Source organism: Brassica napus, chromosome C6 (assembly GCF_020379485.1).
Source record: "Brassica napus cultivar Da-Ae chromosome C6, Da-Ae, whole genome shotgun sequence".
Lineage (NCBI taxonomy): Eukaryota > Viridiplantae > Streptophyta > Magnoliopsida > Brassicales > Brassicaceae > Brassica > Brassica napus.
Window position 1 is genome coordinate 37,643,233 of NC_063449.1, and position 19,582 is coordinate 37,662,814.

General features: G+C 32.9%; 2 protein-coding genes and 1 pseudogene across 2 annotated transcripts; 1 reads left to right on the forward strand and 2 right to left on the reverse strand.

The window, feature by feature from the left end:
- Window positions 1-155: 155 nt before the first annotated feature.
- On the reverse strand, window positions 156-5,303 carry LOC111211356 (annotated as a pseudogene).
- Window positions 5,304-10,667: 5,364 nt separating this feature from the next.
- LOC111211359 lies at window positions 10,668-13,126 on the forward strand. The gene is made up of 8 exons (XM_022712372.2): window positions 10,668-11,316; window positions 11,408-11,507; window positions 11,780-11,836; window positions 11,964-12,057; window positions 12,231-12,313; window positions 12,397-12,458; window positions 12,534-12,630; window positions 12,730-13,126. The coding sequence occupies exons 1-8, from the start codon at window positions 11,027-11,029 to the stop codon at window positions 12,790-12,792; spliced, it is 846 nt and encodes a 281-aa protein (XP_022568093.1). The 5' UTR covers window positions 10,668-11,026; the 3' UTR covers window positions 12,793-13,126.
- A 3,729-nt stretch (window positions 13,127-16,855) lies between these two features.
- On the reverse strand, window positions 16,856-18,734 carry LOC111211355. The gene is made up of 4 exons (XM_022712365.1): window positions 17,896-18,734; window positions 17,146-17,806; window positions 16,939-17,061; window positions 16,856-16,876 (listed from the first exon to the last, which is right to left on the reverse strand). The coding sequence occupies exons 1-4, from the start codon at window positions 18,732-18,734 to the stop codon at window positions 16,856-16,858; spliced, it is 1,644 nt and encodes a 547-aa protein (XP_022568086.1).
- Window positions 18,735-19,582: the final 848 nt, after the last annotated feature.

Below are 19,582 nucleotides of genomic sequence, written 5' to 3' on the forward strand. Positions count from 1 at the left end.
ATTACCGACTGATTTGAAAATTTTAATTTGTTAATGTAGGGGTGGATTGAGTTTATTTTAAATGAGACGAGCGCAGGGTAGACCCAACAATACCAACCAACCTGTATTTTTTTTTAAAAAAAATCATATTTAAATTTTATTTTTATTATAATTTGTATTATCCACGTGTTTCGCATGTTATCAGTGTGGGTATCCCACAGGTTATCCACAAATTTGGTATGGACAGATGCAGATTTAAGACTTTTTCTTTGTTATGTAGATCAAATTTTTGAATTAAAAATGACTTAATCTGCAGTTGACTTAATCTTTTCCACATTCATTTGTTTTGTTTACTCATCTCTCTCATAATCAACTTAATATATAGTCTACAGTTCCCACTTTCATACAGTATTTTTTCTGAGAAAGACTTTCGTACCCAAATTATGCAATTCCTTTAACATATTTTCGATTGTTTGTTATTATTTTTGTTTTAAACATCAAACTTTATTGATATTAAATCAATGTAATAGATTACATGAAACATAAGATACAAGTTGTTGAAATGAATTTTTAATAGAAATAGCACTAATATGATGCTTCATAACACATTCGTAGGATAGGCTGATTCGTTACATTTTCTCCACTTCGTTCTCGGTCTTGCAAGATCTTTTTTGTGGCTCTCAATCTTTGTGAGTAAATGCATTTTTCTTCTAAGAAGATCATTGGATCCGATCCATCTGTTACATCGCAATCCATTCCAAACACTCCCACTGTAGGAGATAACATGCTTTAATGTAAATTTCCATGGCATTGACATTCTTTTGCTTTGAAACCAATAAAGCCATAAATTCAACATATCTTCATAACTTAAGTGTCTTAACACTTCTTCCTTCCTCTTCAAATAATGAAACCATGGTGGCTTTCGTAACGGACGGTATTTCCATAACAATCATCGAAAAGTCACCAATCGTTCATGATAACCACCAGAGAATATCACAAACCTAACCAAAGTTGTTAGGTTTGACAAATAAACGACGCATAACGTCGGAATGAAGAAACCAAGAAAACTGTTGGAAATATCTTGTTCTACTTGAATGGTGCCAAATACTCGGCTCAAACGAGAAGCCCATAAACAGAACGTAAGACATGGCCCATAGTGAAAGGACATCCAGTCGCTGAAGATAGGGTCTCTTACCGGTAACCGATGTGTTTGATTCGTTGATAGTGATGACGGGAAGATATCCAAATTTACATGAATCCGCAACCATAACACCATAACCATTATCATCTCCAAGCCCATCATGTAGGATCCACATGAGAAAACATCACCGGAAACAAGTTTTGGGAATTGGAGGAAGAGCAATTGCATCTTTTTGCGAAAGACACAATCTCCCATAGCCACCAATTGCCTAGAAACTATGAATATAATCTAACCCCTAAACACTGGAAACTAACCTAGAAACGAGTACAGCCGCCGCCGAAGTCGACGACGGCCGGAAAAAAGACGTAACCGATATAACTTCTGTTTGTAACTTATCGCACTTTTAATCGCCTCCTTTGGGAGAAAAACGGTCCTAATTTTGATTTTTAATTTTTGATTTTTCCTCTTGTGTTTTATTGTTTGTTATTTTATAAGTGCAATGTTTCTATAATTAAGAGTTAAACTTTTTAACTGAAAGCATTGACGCATAATATGATACCCATGAAAGTTACATCAGGAGGAGGAATCCTACCTATTACATATCCAATCAAACATCATTCTAAGAGGCGGCCACAAAGAACGAACCCGATTCCGACGCCTATTTGATCGATCATTTTCGACGTGGTCAGACCATCCTCCGTTCAAGTTACTTTCGGAAATACCTAAGTTAACCTCAAATCGACAAACATGACAAGTATTATGAATATTCAACCAAGACTCAATGCAGCTTGGATGGTATAAATGCAAACATTTCAACACTTTTCCTTCCTCCCCAACTTCAAACTCCTCCTTGCATATCGCACAAACCTTCACTTTCGCCAAATCTTCTTCTGTGATTGTCACCGTCTTTACAGCCTCGATGGCGGGTAAAGAGGCCGGTGGTTGACCCAACCGTTTGTTAGGCATGACATCAACAAGTTCATCGGTATTGACCAGTTGACAGCCGGTGTCTGTATCGGTATCGAGTTCCCAATAAGGCCTCATAACGTCAAGCTGATCATGTAGATTAATCTCTCTAGAACATAAAGAACATAAAGGGTCATACAGATCATAGTTTCGGGGCTGAACTGTACGGCTACAATGACGGCAATAGAAGTAATGGAACGTTCTTGTTCCGTTCACAATAACTCTTGGACGATACTCAGATTTTGGTATAGCATATACCTACATACATGTACATGTTTTAAACACGAGGCAAGACGAAGCTTGTGCTAGTGAGTTATGCTTTTCTGTCTGTTTAAAGAATGGTGTCGTACGGTCTCAGCTTTTGTGAACTAGCGAATCCCCTATATATTAATCATGGAGCATTACAACATGTTTTCGTAGCCACTCGTTATCATGAGAATGATTCTTAGAATTGTTAGAAAAATAAGTTGGTCCATATAAACATATATTATGTTTTTTATTAAATTAACTATCAAATTAGTTAATAGTGTACAAAATAATATTTTTTCTTTCCTTAAATAAAAGCTACGGAATTACCTAATATGGTTAACATATATATGACAATTAATGAATATGAATAATACATATTTGATAAAAAAAAATTCTAACCTCTCTTTTTTTTTTTTTAATTTTATACTATTAAAAGAAATTAAACAATCACATTAAGCATATAATAAAAACAATTAGATTTTTTCTTATATGTTATATTTTGAATTTTTTAAAACGACTATAAATTACTAAAAATGGTAAAAGTCCCGCATTTAAAATTTTGTGATCAATGGTTTAACTTTTTTTTTTGTTCAAGCAAGATACAAATTATCATAAATCATAGGGGTGGGCGTTCGGATACACGTTCGGGTTTTTATCGGATATTTCAGTATAAAGGTATAAAACCCGTTCGGATATTTCTACACTTTGAGTCGGGTTATGGTATTTTATGTTCGGGTTCATATATTTTGGCTCGGGTTCGGATATTTAAATTTTGAAGAAAAAATAAATAAATTATTCATTTTTTAAGTTTTTTGTATTTAAAATATTTTTTAACTTAACTCTATTATTTTTAATTTTTAAAAGATTAAACTATTAATAGGTTTGAAGATAAAACTTTTAAAATAGAAAGACACCAATTTAGTTGTTGTTTTGAAATTTTAGATGCAACTTTTGTTAATGCAACAAACAAGAACTTGATATGTATTTTAAGTGAGTAGCAAATGATTTTGTTAATAATTATATGTATTATCTAATTTTGAGCAATAAGAATCATTAATATAATTTTTTGAATAAAATGAGAGAAATAAACTAGAAATATAGAGTTAAGTATACTTATGTTTGGTTATCTTCGGATATCCATTCGGGTTCGGATATTACCGTTCGGATTCAGATATTACCCAAACTGGTGAAATAAGTAATTTGTTTTGTTGTTCTAATTAGATGATTTTTAGACCGGGCTGGTGAATATATATTAGACAAACGTTTATATTTCGAGTCTGCACTTATATTCTATAACAGTTTGATATATTAGATTTGAACACTAACCTGTTAATATAGTTTGCCGATAATTTTTTTTCAAAATTTTGATTCTTAGATATGTATATGGAGTGAAACTAATTTTTACAGATGTCCATTTTTTTAATTGACACTTATATAATTCACTGAATTCAAAAAAGAAGTTAAAAAAAAGAAATTTAACTCATATCAATGAAAAAAAACGAGAACGAAAACACAATTCTATAGAGGTAGAAAATGAAATCACTTATGGAGAGTCAATAGTAACAAACCGAGAGCAGAAAACATAATCCTCTTTTGTCATTATACAATCGATGTTGTCTATTTGGTTTTGGTGATTTGTGTCAGCCGCAAAACTCAATTTCCTTTTAGGCATATGAAATCTTAAAAATAATTAAAATGAGATATAATATGTTAACTCTTCAACAACGATGATATATTCAAGAGACTAACATTTGTATTTATCATTTTATAATCGATAAAGATTGTAATGTTGTAAAATGTTAAAATCATTTCATAATCAAACATTATTATAAGAACTCACTCCGCGCATGCGTGCGGGTTATCATCTAGTCTTTGGTTATTTATCTTGTGTGAATCAAAGATTAAAAAGATTCTTGGAGAATGATGATAAAGGTCTAGGTTTAGCAAAGAGGGGAGTTATTAGAGTGGCCCATTATCGGTCTAGTACATCTTGATCCGGATATTAGATTAAGATTTGGATAATTTGGTCTTTTATCCACCTTTAATGAACCAGGCATGAATATTTCATCTGGATCCCATAAAAAAACAGCCCAAAAAACGATTAGAATCAGGTCCATTACATGTATTTTTCCATTGAGTCACAGCATGTATGCATATTGTTATATGTGATACCAGTTCGGTTCCGAGTAGGCCGAATGAACCAAAAATATTAAATCTCTTAGTTATAAATTTAAGTATCAGTTTGGTCAGAATATTGTTGATATATTTTCAGGTCTTTCTAAGGTTTCAGGTATATTTTCTTTTATCAGTTTCTAATCAGTTCTAAATTCGTTCGGTTATCAATTTTTACAACATTTTCATTTTCGAAAATTTTAGGATATAGTTACGTAAATATCTAAGATGTACACCAGTATTTTAGAATAAAATATTTACGGTCATCTATAATAATACTATTTTCATATTACTTTAAGAAATTATGTTAGTTTATCTCTATATAAGTCTATCGACATTATTCTATGAGAATCAATATTTCTCCCAATTCCTTACTCTCAAGTCTCAACAACTTATTGTAAAGTAATATGCATTAGGGATATCCGTTGTGACTTGTGAAAATAGTTTTAAAATTCGGTTACTCAAACCCAAACAACATTCCTTGATCTTACACCACATACATAGCGACATGGAGAGGAGAAATGAAAAATACTTGCCTGCAATAACAGCCAAACTGCGTAGGAAATGTTACCAACAAAAACTGAAAGAGCTTCTGAGATGGAAATATGGTGAGAGTAGCATCAAGTGAGGAGTCACGTGATTGGTTCACTAGGTTAATGTGAGTTGGCTGCATATGAATGTCTTCCTCTGTAGAATATAAAGACAAGAGCTCCACCAACACCAGAGAGTGTCCCAAAAACCTTAGTCTTCCCTTCTCTCGATCCAAGCCGTACACTCTCCATCCTATGGGAGCCATCAGAAAATGAATTAGGTGGATCCAAATATAAATGGATTATATATATATATTGAAGATTATAAACATATATATATGGATAATTAAGTCTTGCTTGCCAGTATGAAAGTGATCAAGGGAGTGAGAACGCCAGGAGCAGAAGTGAATGTTGCTGATGACGTTAGAGTAAGTAATTACTCCAAGGTAGAGAATTGGTATGCCATTGTGCTTCTACTGTCATCGCTTGTTGATGAGCCTCGGAGATAGTTTTCGGCCGAAACAAGTTTAAAGTGAACTGAATTTGCTGACGCAAACCTCCCACAAAACGCAGGACCAGATGTGTTCCGTATCACGAGTTTCGGAGCGTAGCAGAGCTCTGATACCAGACCCATGAAAGTAATTACTCCAAAAATACACCACAAATCGATTATCCAAAACACTATAGATATATTTTCTGATCACAATCAGGCAGTGAATCTAGCGAATAGAGACCCAAAAGTTCGGAGTAATGAAGATTTTATTTAAGATGGAATGTACAGTCATTTAGAACTATGGACTTTTGAAATGCGAGATATATAGAAATGATAATATATATCTTCTTTTTTGTCAAAGGGTTTAATGAGAATATATATCTTACATTTTAATTAATATATGAACCAAATGATGGTAGTTTCGTGACCATGGTCTTGTGAAATTATAGGCCTCTGTTTCTAAGGCTAGTGCAAAATATACGTAATAAATGAGAGCAGATTTAGAGAATTAGTTTTAATATTTTACTAGATTTTGACCCGTGCTTTAGAAACGCCGAGATTTTTACGTTGTGAAAAACCAAAAAAATATCTATGTCACTTAGTCACAAATGTTAAAATAGATAAATCTTTTTTTTATCATGAGTTAAAATAGATAAATTTTTCATATTTAGATTCGTCTCATTTTTGACCGATTCGTTTTAAATTTCAGACCCGTTTAGATCTTTTTTTTAATAGAATTAATCATTTAGTTCTGTATAAAAATATTTTTTTACTGAAAAATTACGTATAAAAATGTTAGTACACAAAGATTGATCATTTTTGTTTATTTATCAAATATAATATTATAAAATAAAAATAGTTATATAGATTTTAATATTATTAATAATAATTTTCAATGCAAATAAATATATTATTAAAAATATTAAGATTTAATTTTATAATAGAAAAACCATATATTATTGAAAATATATATTATCTTAAATGAAATTCTAAAGAGAAATATTTGGAATGACATATATTACATGATAAAAAAATTTAATAGAATATTTATGTTTCAAAAAGAAAGATGGATTTTAATTAAAAAATACAGAAAGTTTATAGTTAAAATTTTAATAAATATTATTTAATATAGATAAACCTGTCATGTTTAAACCCGACTCCTTGTTAACCGACACCTTTTGAAGCGCAGAATATTTTTTTTTGTGAAAATTCATAAAAATTCTAGGGATGGAAAAAAATCTGAATCTGAAAAACCGAAATGAATCCGATCCGAGAAAGTAGTACTGAACCTGAACCGAAACTTGTTAGATATGTGAACAGGTTTAAAATTTTGGTATCTAAAGAACTGGAACCAAACCCAATGCAAACAAAAGTATTTCGAGTATCCAAATATATATGAATTAGATTTATATACTTGAATATATTAGCTATTTTATATTAATATCCAAAATGTATAGAATATTTTGAAGTTGTCCAAAATATTTGAAAAATGTATAGAAATAGTCAAAAGTAAATATCTAATGTAGCTAAACTATACTTAAAACACCAAAATACTTAATATACTATATTGATTCTCTAACCAAATAATCAGTTCAAACCAATTTTTACGTTAGGTTTAGGTATATTGGCATACATTACTCAAAAGTTTATGTATATATAATTTTAATTTTTAGATTTTAAGAAATTTAAAGTATATATAATTTTAAAATTTTTAAAATAATTTAAACGGGTTATCCGAACCCGCAAAGATCTGAACCGAACCAAGATTTATAAGAATCCGAATGAGACTAAAATCTCTTACCCCGTAAATCCAAAATTCGAATAGACCCGAACCGAACTCGAATGAGAGTCCGAACGCCCACCCCTAAAAATGTCTATATCACTTTGTCACAAATTTTAAAATAGATAGTATTGATGAACTTTTCCCATTAAAAAAAGTAAAAATGTGATATAATATCTTTCACTGTCTTGAAACAATTCAGCAGACGTTCTTCACATGTATGAAAAGTTTTACTCCACCTTATGCAAAGAGTAGACGTGTGAGTAATTTTACTACTATAGTTTGTTGCAAAAATTGGTTATCTTTATATAATACAAAACCGAAATGCGTAAGGAATCCAACAAGGTGTTCAGATTCTGTTGACACGTGCGGCGCATGCGTTCAGCTTTGTGGGTTCTCAATAACGTGCGTACGCTAAAATATACAAAAGCTTGTAGTGTCACATATTGTTAAGCGTCAATTATTTCATGCATGTATTAGTATGGAAGTTGCAGCTTCTGAAACCTCGGCCGTTGATTTATTATCTAGCTTTATGGAATCTCATCTTTATTTCCATTCACGAACACAATTCTAATAACGCACTTCAATCTGTGTTATGCCTTCAGTATGCACTAAAGTTACAGATGAGTTATCACCTTTGTTCTCTGACAGTTTTACACTGACGTTTTTTTCCTGGATTTTCTGAGCAGATCATAAACATAAATTCAAACTAATTTTCGAAGTATTTAGAAAATCGAATATTCTTGTCATTTAAACACTTACAATAACTCAAGAAAATCTTCAATGATTTATAGTTGTGGATGGTGAAATTCGATATTTAACAATGATCCACAGGGAGAATCTTCACCAAACACCACTTGGTTACTTTGAGGTTTTCTTTACTTCGATACTTATATTTATTTTTTATTTTTCTTGTATATGTAAGATATGCATAACCATATAAATATATGAGTTGACTTTCAAAAAAAAAATATATGAGTGGTTTGAGAAAATTAGCTAAAGACTTGGTTGAGGATCGACATAGAGATGACAGTTATGATACAATAGTTTTGTAGATATGCCAATTAGATTATTAAAAATATTATTATTCAAATCAAATAGATTACCAACCAAAACTTAGGATCTTTCGAGTTAAAAAAAAATTGGACAAAAATTGAGAACAAGTTAATTACGACTTCCGGTTGGGACGGAAGAAACGAAGGCAATAATATAGGCTCATTAATTAAGAACTATGCTTTCTTAGCAGCTTTTGTTGAGGGTGATAACAACTGGAGTAATAAGTTGTTATTTATTTTAGGTTGTTAATTAAGAACATTATTTTAAATCAGTCTTCAACCTGTCAAAGCTTCAAGTTGGTAAACTTCCCAGAAATATAAAAGGTTTGGATTTAAATATAAAAGTCACAATATGCCTTATTGAATTTCTTGGTGATTTTCTTTCTTTAATAGTATAGATGAGTCATAGCATATAAATGCTGTGAACTGAGCAGGTGTAATATGCAGGCCCGGTTCTTGCCGCATAGTGTTTTAATTGAACTAACATCTTTTTAAAGCCCAAAGTTTAACAAAAGTAGATAATTTAATATTATATATGCATATGAAATTAGTGTTTTTTACTATTAAGCAGGACCCATCATTATTAGTGAATCGGGCCTGAATATGTTTACCATCCCCGTTTTTAAAAAGTGGTTTTATAAACTAGTATATATTTAATATTCTCACATTCTATATACTCAGACAACAATAATATTTTGAAGAATATCATGAACTTCCTTTTTTTGGAATATGATGAACTACCGTTTCATCAATCAAAGTAAAAATAACTACAGTCACTTTTAATGAAGAGCACTATTATAAATTTCGAATTAGTGAACATTTTCATAAAAAAAATGAAGTTTTTACTTTTTTAAAAAAAATATAAGTTTTAAATAACAATTTTCAAATATAAAATTTAGTTGGGTCTATGTGATCCCATCCATGTATCTAAGCAAATGATTAAATACCATAACATAATGAAACGTAAGTTTTTTTCCCTAAAAAAGCTTCTTCATTTTCATCCCTTTCAAGATGGATGAAGGTTGATGAGAGTTTTCAACATTAGTTGTTTTAAAAAAATTAGTTACTTCAAATTTGGCAATTTGTGTTCTTAACTAGTGGTTTTAGTCCTTAGACCTAAAAAATCTTTGGAATCACGCCAAAGTTATCGAAGAAAAAAAAAAACAGACTAGTGGTTTTAGAACTGAGCATACATCAATAATTGTTTTCTTTTTTCCTTTGCAAAACCCTATATCGCATACAATTTGAAGCATTGTACGGACATATGAGTTTATCCCACAATTATTGGGATGCTAAGATTAATTTGTATATAAACAAAAAAGATACCATGAATCTAATCAAATAGTTTAAACTTTTGACAACGAGGAGACATATCGTTAAAAGAAAATAAAAATCGTGTCTAGTTGATAGAGCTTTTTGGGAATAAAAAAGTGTGGTAGAAGAAAGGCATCAAATGCTTGATATTGGGATTCGCACTATTGGTGAATTCCACGATCTGCCAACCATCTATTTATTTACATTCTTTCTTTTTATAATAAGTTAAATGTCATATAACAATATAAAAATAAACAAACCACAAATGAATATATGTTGTTCTTGGTCTATTTCCCTGGCTCCCTTCAATTAGGTAGGGAATCTACTTTTTATTCAATTCTCTGATTACAGTCAAAAATTCTTTTCGTTTTCTATTTAACATTTTATATAAGAAAATATGACTCCTATTTCAATATGACAAATATCTTGTTTTTTTTTTGTTTCAAAATTAGAATCTGTAGTTTAATGTATGTTTATTAATTAATAGTAATAAATTGTGAAATAATGAATGTTCTTACTTATTATTGAATTAAACTTATTAAAAAATTAAAATAATTATATTACAACTAAATTTATTTGTTTTTTTAATACTGAGAAATATATATTAATATTTATGAAATATTGAAATTTATACTAATTTCTGGTGAAAATATGTTGTTAATTTATAATATTTAGGTAAAATATATTGATTTATTAAAAATGATTAATTATAAAGATGAATTTATAATTAAGTGTTAATTAATTTCTTAGTACTAAAAACTGAAAGAAATCTATTATTTTGTGAAATGTTAAATTTATACTGTATTAATCTTTTAGTAAAAAAATATTGATTTGAAAGAGAGAGTATTAATCTTAGATTTTATTATGAGTTTATCTCCGTCTTCTTTTTATTGGTCAAATTTTGAGTTTATCTCTTCCCCAAGCTGGTGGAAAGTTGACGTTGTTTTTTCATCAAGCATATAAAACACAAACACAACAAGTATACAATAGACACATGCTTTTCTACCTTTTTTTTCTATTTTTATCTCTCTAAAAATTTCACCATAGATATAGAAAGCTTGCTCTCTGAATACAGAGACAGAGGGAAGCAAATTAGAAAAAGCAATTCCACAAACTAAAAGAGAGACAGAAGACTCAAATAATTGGCGTGCTTTATAATTGGCTTAACCAAAGTTTAAGTCTTTACTCCATTTCTCTTCTTCCATGGCTTAAAAACATGATTCACTTCCTCAAGGTCTGTCTTTTTCATATCTGATCAAAAGGGCTTCGAGTTTGGCCTTGGATCTCAGGGAATCCCAAGAAAGTTTGGATTTTTAGATTAGTTTTAGGGGTTTGTTGTCTTTGATTATGTGGATGGCTACTCGATCTAGTTCTGGGTTCGGTCATGAGGGTTCCTCTTTGAGTTCTATAAATTTCCAGACGAATACTTCTTCTTCAGAGATGGGTCCTTACTTTGGTCGAAGTGGTGGCTTGTTGGGGATGAATATGATGAGCAATAATGCTAACTCTGGGCTTGTTCAAAATGGGTATTCGTCAAATTCTTCTCTTGATTCGGTTTCTGGGCTCAAGGTAGATGCTCCCTTGGCTAGTGAATGGTCAACTGAAGAACAACTCAGACTGGAGGTTGGCCTTGAGAAGTGAGTGTTTATCTTCTTTCTTTCTATCAATTGAGTCTTTCTTTTGTTTGAGGTTGATATGACTGGAGGAGATGATTCTGTTTTTTTGCAGGTATAAGGATAAGCCAAGTATCATGAAGTATATTAAAATTGCAGCCACTTTACCTGACAAAACTGTTCGAGATGTTGCTTTGCGCTGTAGATGGATGACGGTAAACCTCTCCTATCTCCCAGTTTTGTAACCATTTTGCAGTCATATAGTTATATGTAATATCAAAGAAACAGTGTTGAGTTTGCATTACCTCTTTGCATGTCCTACTAACTTGTTTTGGACTACACTCCTGTTAAGTCTTATGTTGCATTACTTTAGGGAGCATTACAGTTTTAGTTTTTGGGGTTTAGAGTTTTGTGCAAAATTTTCTGCTTTCTTAATTTTTGGCTTCTGTCTTTATCCAACTAATATACCTGACACTGTTTTAAACAGAGAAAGAGAAGAAAAGCCGAAGAACAAAACTGTGGAAAAAGATTCAGTTATAGCAAGGTAATGTTGTCGATTTTTGTTTTTTGTTTTTCCCTATGAGATCAACTTAAGATTGAAAGTTTGAGTTGTTTGATCCTAAGGTGCCTCTTTTATAAGGAAGTTTCTAAAAAAAATTATATTTCTTCAGGACAAGCAGGTGGAATTGACTTCGAGCATACCTTCTGTTTCCCCTTCTAGCATGGCTTCGTACCCTTTCTTAATGCCCTCTACAACCTCCTCAGGTAAACATATTATATGTGAAGCGTTAGCATCTCTCTTTATCTGAGAAACTTTTCTCTCATCCTCTTACCATTTAAAGATGTTTCCTCTTAACTTATCTTTCACATGTTGTTTAGTTGCAGTAATCTTTTTTTTGTCTTCATTTTTTTCACTGATTTCTTTTCCTCTGTCTCAGATTTAAGTGGCAATGCATTCAGTCTCTTAGACCAAAATGTAAGAGCATTTAGTCAAATCAGAGCTAATCTCTCCTCCTACAAGGTAAGTTTCTAGTTTACCTGGTTTAAAAGAATGCAAAATGGCATTCTTGCTAAAAATTGGTCTTTCCTGGTGACTATGAACAGGCACATGATAACGTAGATCTCTTCTATCAGGCAAGGAACAACCTTATCAGGATCCAAAATGAGTAAGTTATTACTCTCTTCAAGATTTTCTGTAAATTTGGGTGGAGCTTGATCAACTAATGTCTTTAATTTGGCAGCATGAATAATATGCCTGGCTTGATGAGCCAGATGCCACCATTGTCTGTTGCAATCGATGATGATCTCTCAGCTATCTTATTTAGTAATTCAACTTCGGTAAGTTCATTATGCTGCTCACTTTTGTATCAAAAGTCCATTACTATTTTATATAGAGGATGTTCACTTGTTACTTATATTCTTCCCAATTTGTTCCAGGCGGTGCCTTTCAACTCAATGCAAAATGGCGGTTTCCATATGAAGCAAGAGCCTTTTGGGTGACTGATGAAGTCATCTGGTATCGCTTAATCATCTGTAAATGATCTTAAAAAGAAGCTGGAGAGCTCACTATATATATATATATATAGTTTTTTTTCTTTTCATCAACCGCATCTTTATCTCAAGTTTGTAGAAAATGTGATTCTTTCGTATCACTAAAGATCTTTGAAAGTGCCGTAATCTTAAGAAAGGAGTAGTAGTCTTGGTCCTGGCTCAAGACTCAAAACCCTCTTGACAAGGTCTATAGATTGATCTATTTAGTTAAATGCTCTTGGAGAGTTTTAAGGGATGTGTATAAAATGATATGATTCTATAGAAGAGAGTGTTTAGATTTGTATATGTCATCTTTTGATCATTTGGAGTTATTTTGGTACCCATTTCTTATTAACATGTTAATGTTTAATATAAAAACCAATAACAAGAAAATACAAGAATACATACTGGCGACTTGAGTTATATTAAAAGAAAATGATGAGACAGAAATTCTACATACAATTTAGCTAGTCGGCTTCTAACTGTTGCTGCCATTTCGTTGAAATAAGAAGGATGAGAACAATTGTCTTTAGAATTGAGTATCAAGAATGGACAAATGAAGGCAGTGGAAGCCATGGTTGTTGGGTGGTTATGTGTTCCTTCATAGGTTGTTATCATAATCGACATGTATTCTAAACACCTTTGCACCTTCGGAAATGAATAAAAGGATCATAAATAACAATATACACATAACATATAATGACAAAAAACTATATAAACATAACAAAGAATAGTGACATGTAGTTTCGTTATTTATACTAATGTCATCACATGAGTTCTGTTTCAAAAAAAAAAAAAATTCATCATATAAGTTCAACTTCTGTATATTAGTGCTATACCAATTAACAAACACTATGAAATAATACATTTTACTAGTTTTGAATTAGATCAGTGTAAAATTTAACTGAGAAGATAATAAAATAATTTTTAGAAAAATTTATATACATATAGTCTCAATAATGCTATAAAGGTGTGTATATGTAGCTAATCTAGTATGCTAACGTATGACTTTAGTGTTTGTCAGGATCGATTGCTTCGATAACCACTTTAAATCAAAGAATACATTAGTATCTGAAGCATAAAAAGACAAAAGTACAAAACACATGGATTTTGTTAACCATGAGTTCATCTCTCAGTGTGAAGAACTTACGTTTCAGAGGAGAGAAAACAGGTATCTCCTCCTTTTCATTGATTAACAAGAGTTACATTTGTATGTGAATAACAACAAAACCCTTACACTTAACTAACATTAGCGTTGGAAAACTGATCAGATCTGCTCCATGCATATTGCGGCTGATCGCAAGTGCATACTGTGACTAATAACAAACATGTGAATCCCATAAGGAAAATAGGAAATGATGTTATAGTTGTGGTATATAAGAAAAATGTTTATTGGTATAAATTTCTTAGGAAGATAAGACAAGCATGGAAAATTCGAAAGTGTTTTATGGAGCGTAATCGAAATGGAAATGTGTGGATTGCTAAAAAGGATTTGCACTCCTTATGGGAGAAACCACATGAAACTGAGGATATTGTCTACAACATCGTTAGGATGACCATAAATGATTGCACTGATGACAAAAAGGTAGAAAAGGTTGCATATACCTCTGATGAATATAGTTGACCTGGGTGACTGGGTCATAATATTTTGCATGCTCCAGACACATGATAGGAAACAAAGATGTTTTTGATGAGATATTTCCCATGAAAGGAGGAGAGCTATATTTGGTGACAAGAAACAGGAAAAAAAATCAAAGTGTTCGAATTATCGAGAATCCAAAAATCAACAGCGGCTAGTGAATGTCTACCTGGTAGAATGACTGTGATATGTGACTACCATATGCGACCAAATATTGTTTGTTTAGTTGGCACATGTTTTCGCGATTTGCGATATGCGATCAAGTGTTGTTCGTTTCGTTGTCGTCACATGTGGCAAAAACCTTAATTTTAGTCACTATTTCAGTGATTTGGAATTGCGACTACGATTAGTCGCGCAATCAGTCGTACAACAATAAAATGAACATGTGACTAACGGCCTGTAACATGATTATAGGATCCATCACACAACAACCTGCAACTGGTCGTAAGTTGCATGTCACAGCGACATATAAACAAATAGGACCATATGCATGGGTTTTATTTTAGCTTACCGAAAAAAAAACTCTTTTTTAATAAGAATGTTAATTAATTTCATTACTTAATTATGTAAAGAGCGATACAAGATGAACTTAGATCCCATTCTTCTACAAGTAAAGAGTCTCAAGGAACCCCAAAAATATAAATAAACTCAAAAACACAAGAGAAGAACTAGGCTAATTAATTTGCTGAGAACAATCTTTATTTTTGAGTGTTCAGAAAGTATTGTAGTTTCTATGTACAATGTTAATATAACAGAAAAGTACCTTTTTGTTGTAAAAACTATTATAGTTTCTATGAAATTTAAATATGATGTGGGCCTTAAAAAGGCTTAACCCAACAGCTTGTAGTTTCATAAGTCTGTGAAACTAGTGTAATTTATACGCACAATGTTAATATTAATTTTGAGCGTTGGATGAGCGTTGACAATGTATAGTTTCTATGTACAATAATATTAGGATTTTTAACGTAAACCCCCCCCCCCCCCCCCCCCCCCCAATTAAATTTATTTCGGGTTAAAACCCCTCCATAAATGATTCAATGAATAAACCTCTCAAGCCACTTTCCTTAACGATTCGACCCCTCCGTCAATGGCAATGTTAAAAGCCGTGAATTGTCTGTTAAGTGCAAAACGCAGTGGTTCATTTATGAAAAAAAACGTCAAAGCTTTTTTATTTCTTCTTCTTCCCGTTCTAAAATCCCCAAATCAAAAGTTTTAGAGTGAAGCGGTTAATTGATTCGAGCGGCTTTCGATGGACGCGACGTTTATGAAACAAACATGGCCAGTAAAGAAATAATTGATGGAGCTGAAGCAAGACTTTCTTGATATGAAAAGACATAAGCGAGATTATTGATGTCGGGTTGGAGAGTATTAGAGCTAAGTGTTAGAAGTGTTGTTGGTTTCTTTTGGTATAATTGTTGTTGTTTGTGGTGTTAAGATTCATACTTTTTTGGTGTCGCTTATTGTTGCTGTTGGTATCGTCTAGTCATATTGTGCTTTAATTGGAGTCATGTGTTTACATTTTGTCATTTTGTCTTCAAGTTATTAATTAAATCATAAAAATACAGAAGTAATATAAGACATATTTTATGTCTTTAACTTGTAAGAAAAGTAACTGGATCAAGAAGAGCTTTATTATCAATCACAGGTAGAAGGGACTAAAGCATTCGGTTTCATGGCGTGTGATGTCTTTTAACGGTACTGAGTTCGCCAACAAGCTAAACGCTAAACGAGCCACTTCAATTTGTCAGATTGTTTCAGTAAACTTTTGACTTGGAACACAAGAGTCATAATTTCCTTGGGAACGCTCGAGCCTTTGAGTACGTTCTTAAGTAGAAAACCACACACACACACATAAACGTTTTAATGACCATGTTGTTTTAAGTGTAATTCCTTTTAAAGTCTAGAAGTTTGGATTAAGAGTTAAGAGTATATGAATTATATGGTGTGACAGAGAACGAGTTAAAACCTTGGAGAAGGATGATCTTTCCTCATCGTATAGAGCACATGACGAACATGATTTTTAGTTAAAAAAGAAAAGTAGCCAAAGAAACGATAGATATATATATTATTCGTTTACTTTGTTGAATAAAATGTAAACATTTGATGAGTTGGGAAGAAGAGTAACATGGTTCGTATGACCTTAACCAGAGGTAATTTAAAACTCCAAAAGAAGGTTTTAAGACTTTAAGCCGTGAAAAATGAAACATCAAAACATAGTGACCTTAAGCTGAGATAATCCTAACATCAAAATCAGCTAATTTATAAAGTCTCTCCAGTAAGGCCGACTTCAGTAGATGGCATTGAAGTCTTCGGTTTCTTGGATGGTCTTCCTTGTGGCATGTTAGGGGGCTTAGACACCGAGGCTACTTTACATTTTCGCTTGTTGTGTCTAGTTTAACGACAGTTACTACATGTCTACAAAAAAAAGAGTCAAGTGAAGCAATAAAAGAGAAATGACTTAGGCGGATTGAGATTACCATTATAACGTTGGCATGAAAGGAAGGAAATTCCGGAGCTGGTTTTGGTGGGTTAGGCGGATTGACTGGTGCTTCCTTGCACGTTCTTTTGTTATGTCCGGGAGCTCCACAATTAGAACATTTCTGTAAAAAATATGATGTTCAAGAAATCATAGAACATGCCACACTGAAGAAAATATATTAACCAAAACAAGAAGACAAACTTACCACAATAATCTTTTCTGTTGGCTCAAGTTTTTCATTTTGGATTTGACTTGCTTCACAACTGTCTTTTTCACTCGGATCACGGATTCTGTCATTCTTTTTTGGTATGCCCGGCATGATTCTATCAGGAGGAGGCATGACAACTACATCAGAATGTTTATCCCATAACTCCATGCCATTGACAGGAAAAATAAGTGAGCTGTAACAGAGCTTCCACTTCTCAATAGAATACCAATCCGATACCACGGTCACTGGCAACTTTGTGTCTTTGAATTCAGCGTACATTGCAGACATTATGTGGCAGCAAGGAATGCCACTTACGTCATAGGCCCGACAAGTGCAGGAAACACAGTCTCTTACTCGCACAACATACTTGTTTCTTCCATGATCAACCTCGTAGATGCCTCTGCCATTTGGATATGGATGACACCACTTCAGACTCCTCTTGCGCTTTTCTATGATAGCTAACGCTTTTGGTGTGATCAAGCCTTTAGCATTATTCATCTCATTGATCTTCACATTGTTGCTTGACATAATATGCCTCCTAATGTCTTCAAGCAATGCAATGATTGGTTTTCGACGAGCTTCTTTCAAGATAGCATTGTAAGACTCGCTAATATTGTTTTCAACAGCTAGAGACTTTGTAACGTCACTGAAAAATGCCCTGCAAAACAACAATGACAAGATGCATTACCGCACAAAAGATACAAAACTAGCCAAAATATACATATATTATTAAGAGAAGATACATACCTAGACCAGTTTGAATGCACACTCTTTTTCACTTCCTCATAAGCATCAATTTTAACATTTTTCATCTTCTCTAGATTTTTCTCAAAGACATGCTTATTGTAAGCTCTTGCACACTTCCAAAATAGCTTATGTAGAGGATCAGCTGAGCCGTGCCTTTTCTTCAAGTTGGCAAAGATATGCCTCGCACACATTCTATGCTCCGCATAAGGAAGCACGTTTTTGATGGCATGTATCAAACATTTTTGCTGGTCTGAAGATAATGCTAAACCATTTCCAAGATCTAAACCTAAGTCTTCTCGCAGTAACTCCATGAACCACTCCCAATACACCTTGTTTTCCACAGGAACAAGAGCCCAAGCAATGATGAACATTTGGTCATTCGGATCCCTTCCTACTGCAGTCAATAATTGCCCTTTCATTCGCCCTTTTAAGAATGTTCCATCCAAGTGAATGATACGCCGACAAGCACTCTTCCAACCAACTTTTTGAGACTCGAAACAAGTATAAAACTTCTCAAAAACTCTCTCTTTTGTACCTAATATTACCGTCGAGCCAGGATTTGTCTTCTTGAGTTCTTCGACATAGTCATACATCCTTGTAAACTGCTCAGCATACTCATCACTGATAATGTGCAACATCATTTGCCTTGCACTCTGACATTTTGTCTTAGGAACACGAAGACCTTTAAGAGCCAACCGCTGCATTATCTGGTCAGCTTTAAGGTTCGGGTTTGTCCTAAACTCGTTTAGAAAATCAGCAGCTATCTTTGGAGCAGTGTAGAGAGTAACGGTTCCTGTAGGGTAGCAAGAATGAGTTCCTTTGTACGATTGAACAACCATATTAGGTGATCTACTATTGATCGATGCATACAGCCTCTATGAGCATCCATCAGCTACACACTCTGCTGCTACTTTCTTCCTCTCTGATCTCTGAAAGCGGATATTGACCCTCTCTTGCATTGAATACTTTTCTATTGCCTCTCTACACTTAGCTTGTGAAATAAATTCTTGGCCAACTCGAAACTCAACTTTGCCTTCATCATCATCTGACTTTCAACATAATCATCCTTGTAAAAGTCAGTCCTTTCATCATCACTCTTCGGTTCTTCTTCCTCTTCATCTCCTCCAATAAGAACATCATCGAGATAAGGATCATCACCTCTTACAACAAAAAGATTTATGCTTTCCAGTTCAGTTGTGGTGTTCACCATCTCCACCACATCTGTATCACAACATACATCCTTCCTACTCTGATCTACTATTCCAGACTGGAAATAAGAGAACTTATCCATGTTCTCTAGAAAGCCGCCACTTGCGATCATACTTTTAAGCATTCTGAAAGTTGGTTCTTCAAAATCAATCCTACAACATCTTGTTTCACCACCATTGTATGTTCCATCTGCTGCCCAGTATCCTCCAACGTGTAAACGAATATGAATTTTTCTGTTTACAAAAAAAATTCAAACCCATCAAACACACATAATCAAACCAATAACAAATCACAAAATCCCATATAAATTTGAGATATAAGCAAGCCAAACTTACCTGTTCATCTTCCAGCGACCACTGAATCAACTCTTTCACTTTCACTTTCACTTTTCGTTTTCAAACCCGCAGGAACTAGGCTTCTCGTTTTCAACTCTCGCACCAGATTCAAACTCACCCCCTCTCGAACTTAGTCCCTCTCA

Excerpts from the sequence above, each read along its gene's own strand:
- LOC111211359 (XM_022712372.2), top strand. The coding sequence starts at position 11,027 with ATGTGGATGGCTACTCGATCTAGTTCTGGGTTCGGTCATGAGGGTTCC. Across the intron at positions 11,508-11,779 it reads TGCGCTGTAGATGGATGACG|AGAAAGAGAAGAAAAGCCGA; the intron begins GTAAACCTCTCC and ends TGTTTTAAACAG. Across the intron at positions 12,058-12,230 it reads GCCCTCTACAACCTCCTCAG|ATTTAAGTGGCAATGCATTC; the intron begins GTAAACATATTA and ends CCTCTGTCTCAG.
- LOC111211355 (XM_022712365.1), bottom strand. The coding sequence starts at position 18,734 with ATGGTTGTTCAATCGTACAAAGGAACTCATTCTTGCTACCCTACAGGA. Across the intron at positions 17,807-17,895 it reads GTGCATTCAAACTGGTCTAG|GGCATTTTTCAGTGACGTTA; the intron begins GTATGTATCTTC and ends GTTGTTTTGCAG. Across the intron at positions 17,062-17,145 it reads CAACAGAAAAGATTATTGTG|AAATGTTCTAATTGTGGAGC; the intron begins GTAAGTTTGTCT and ends TATTTTTTACAG.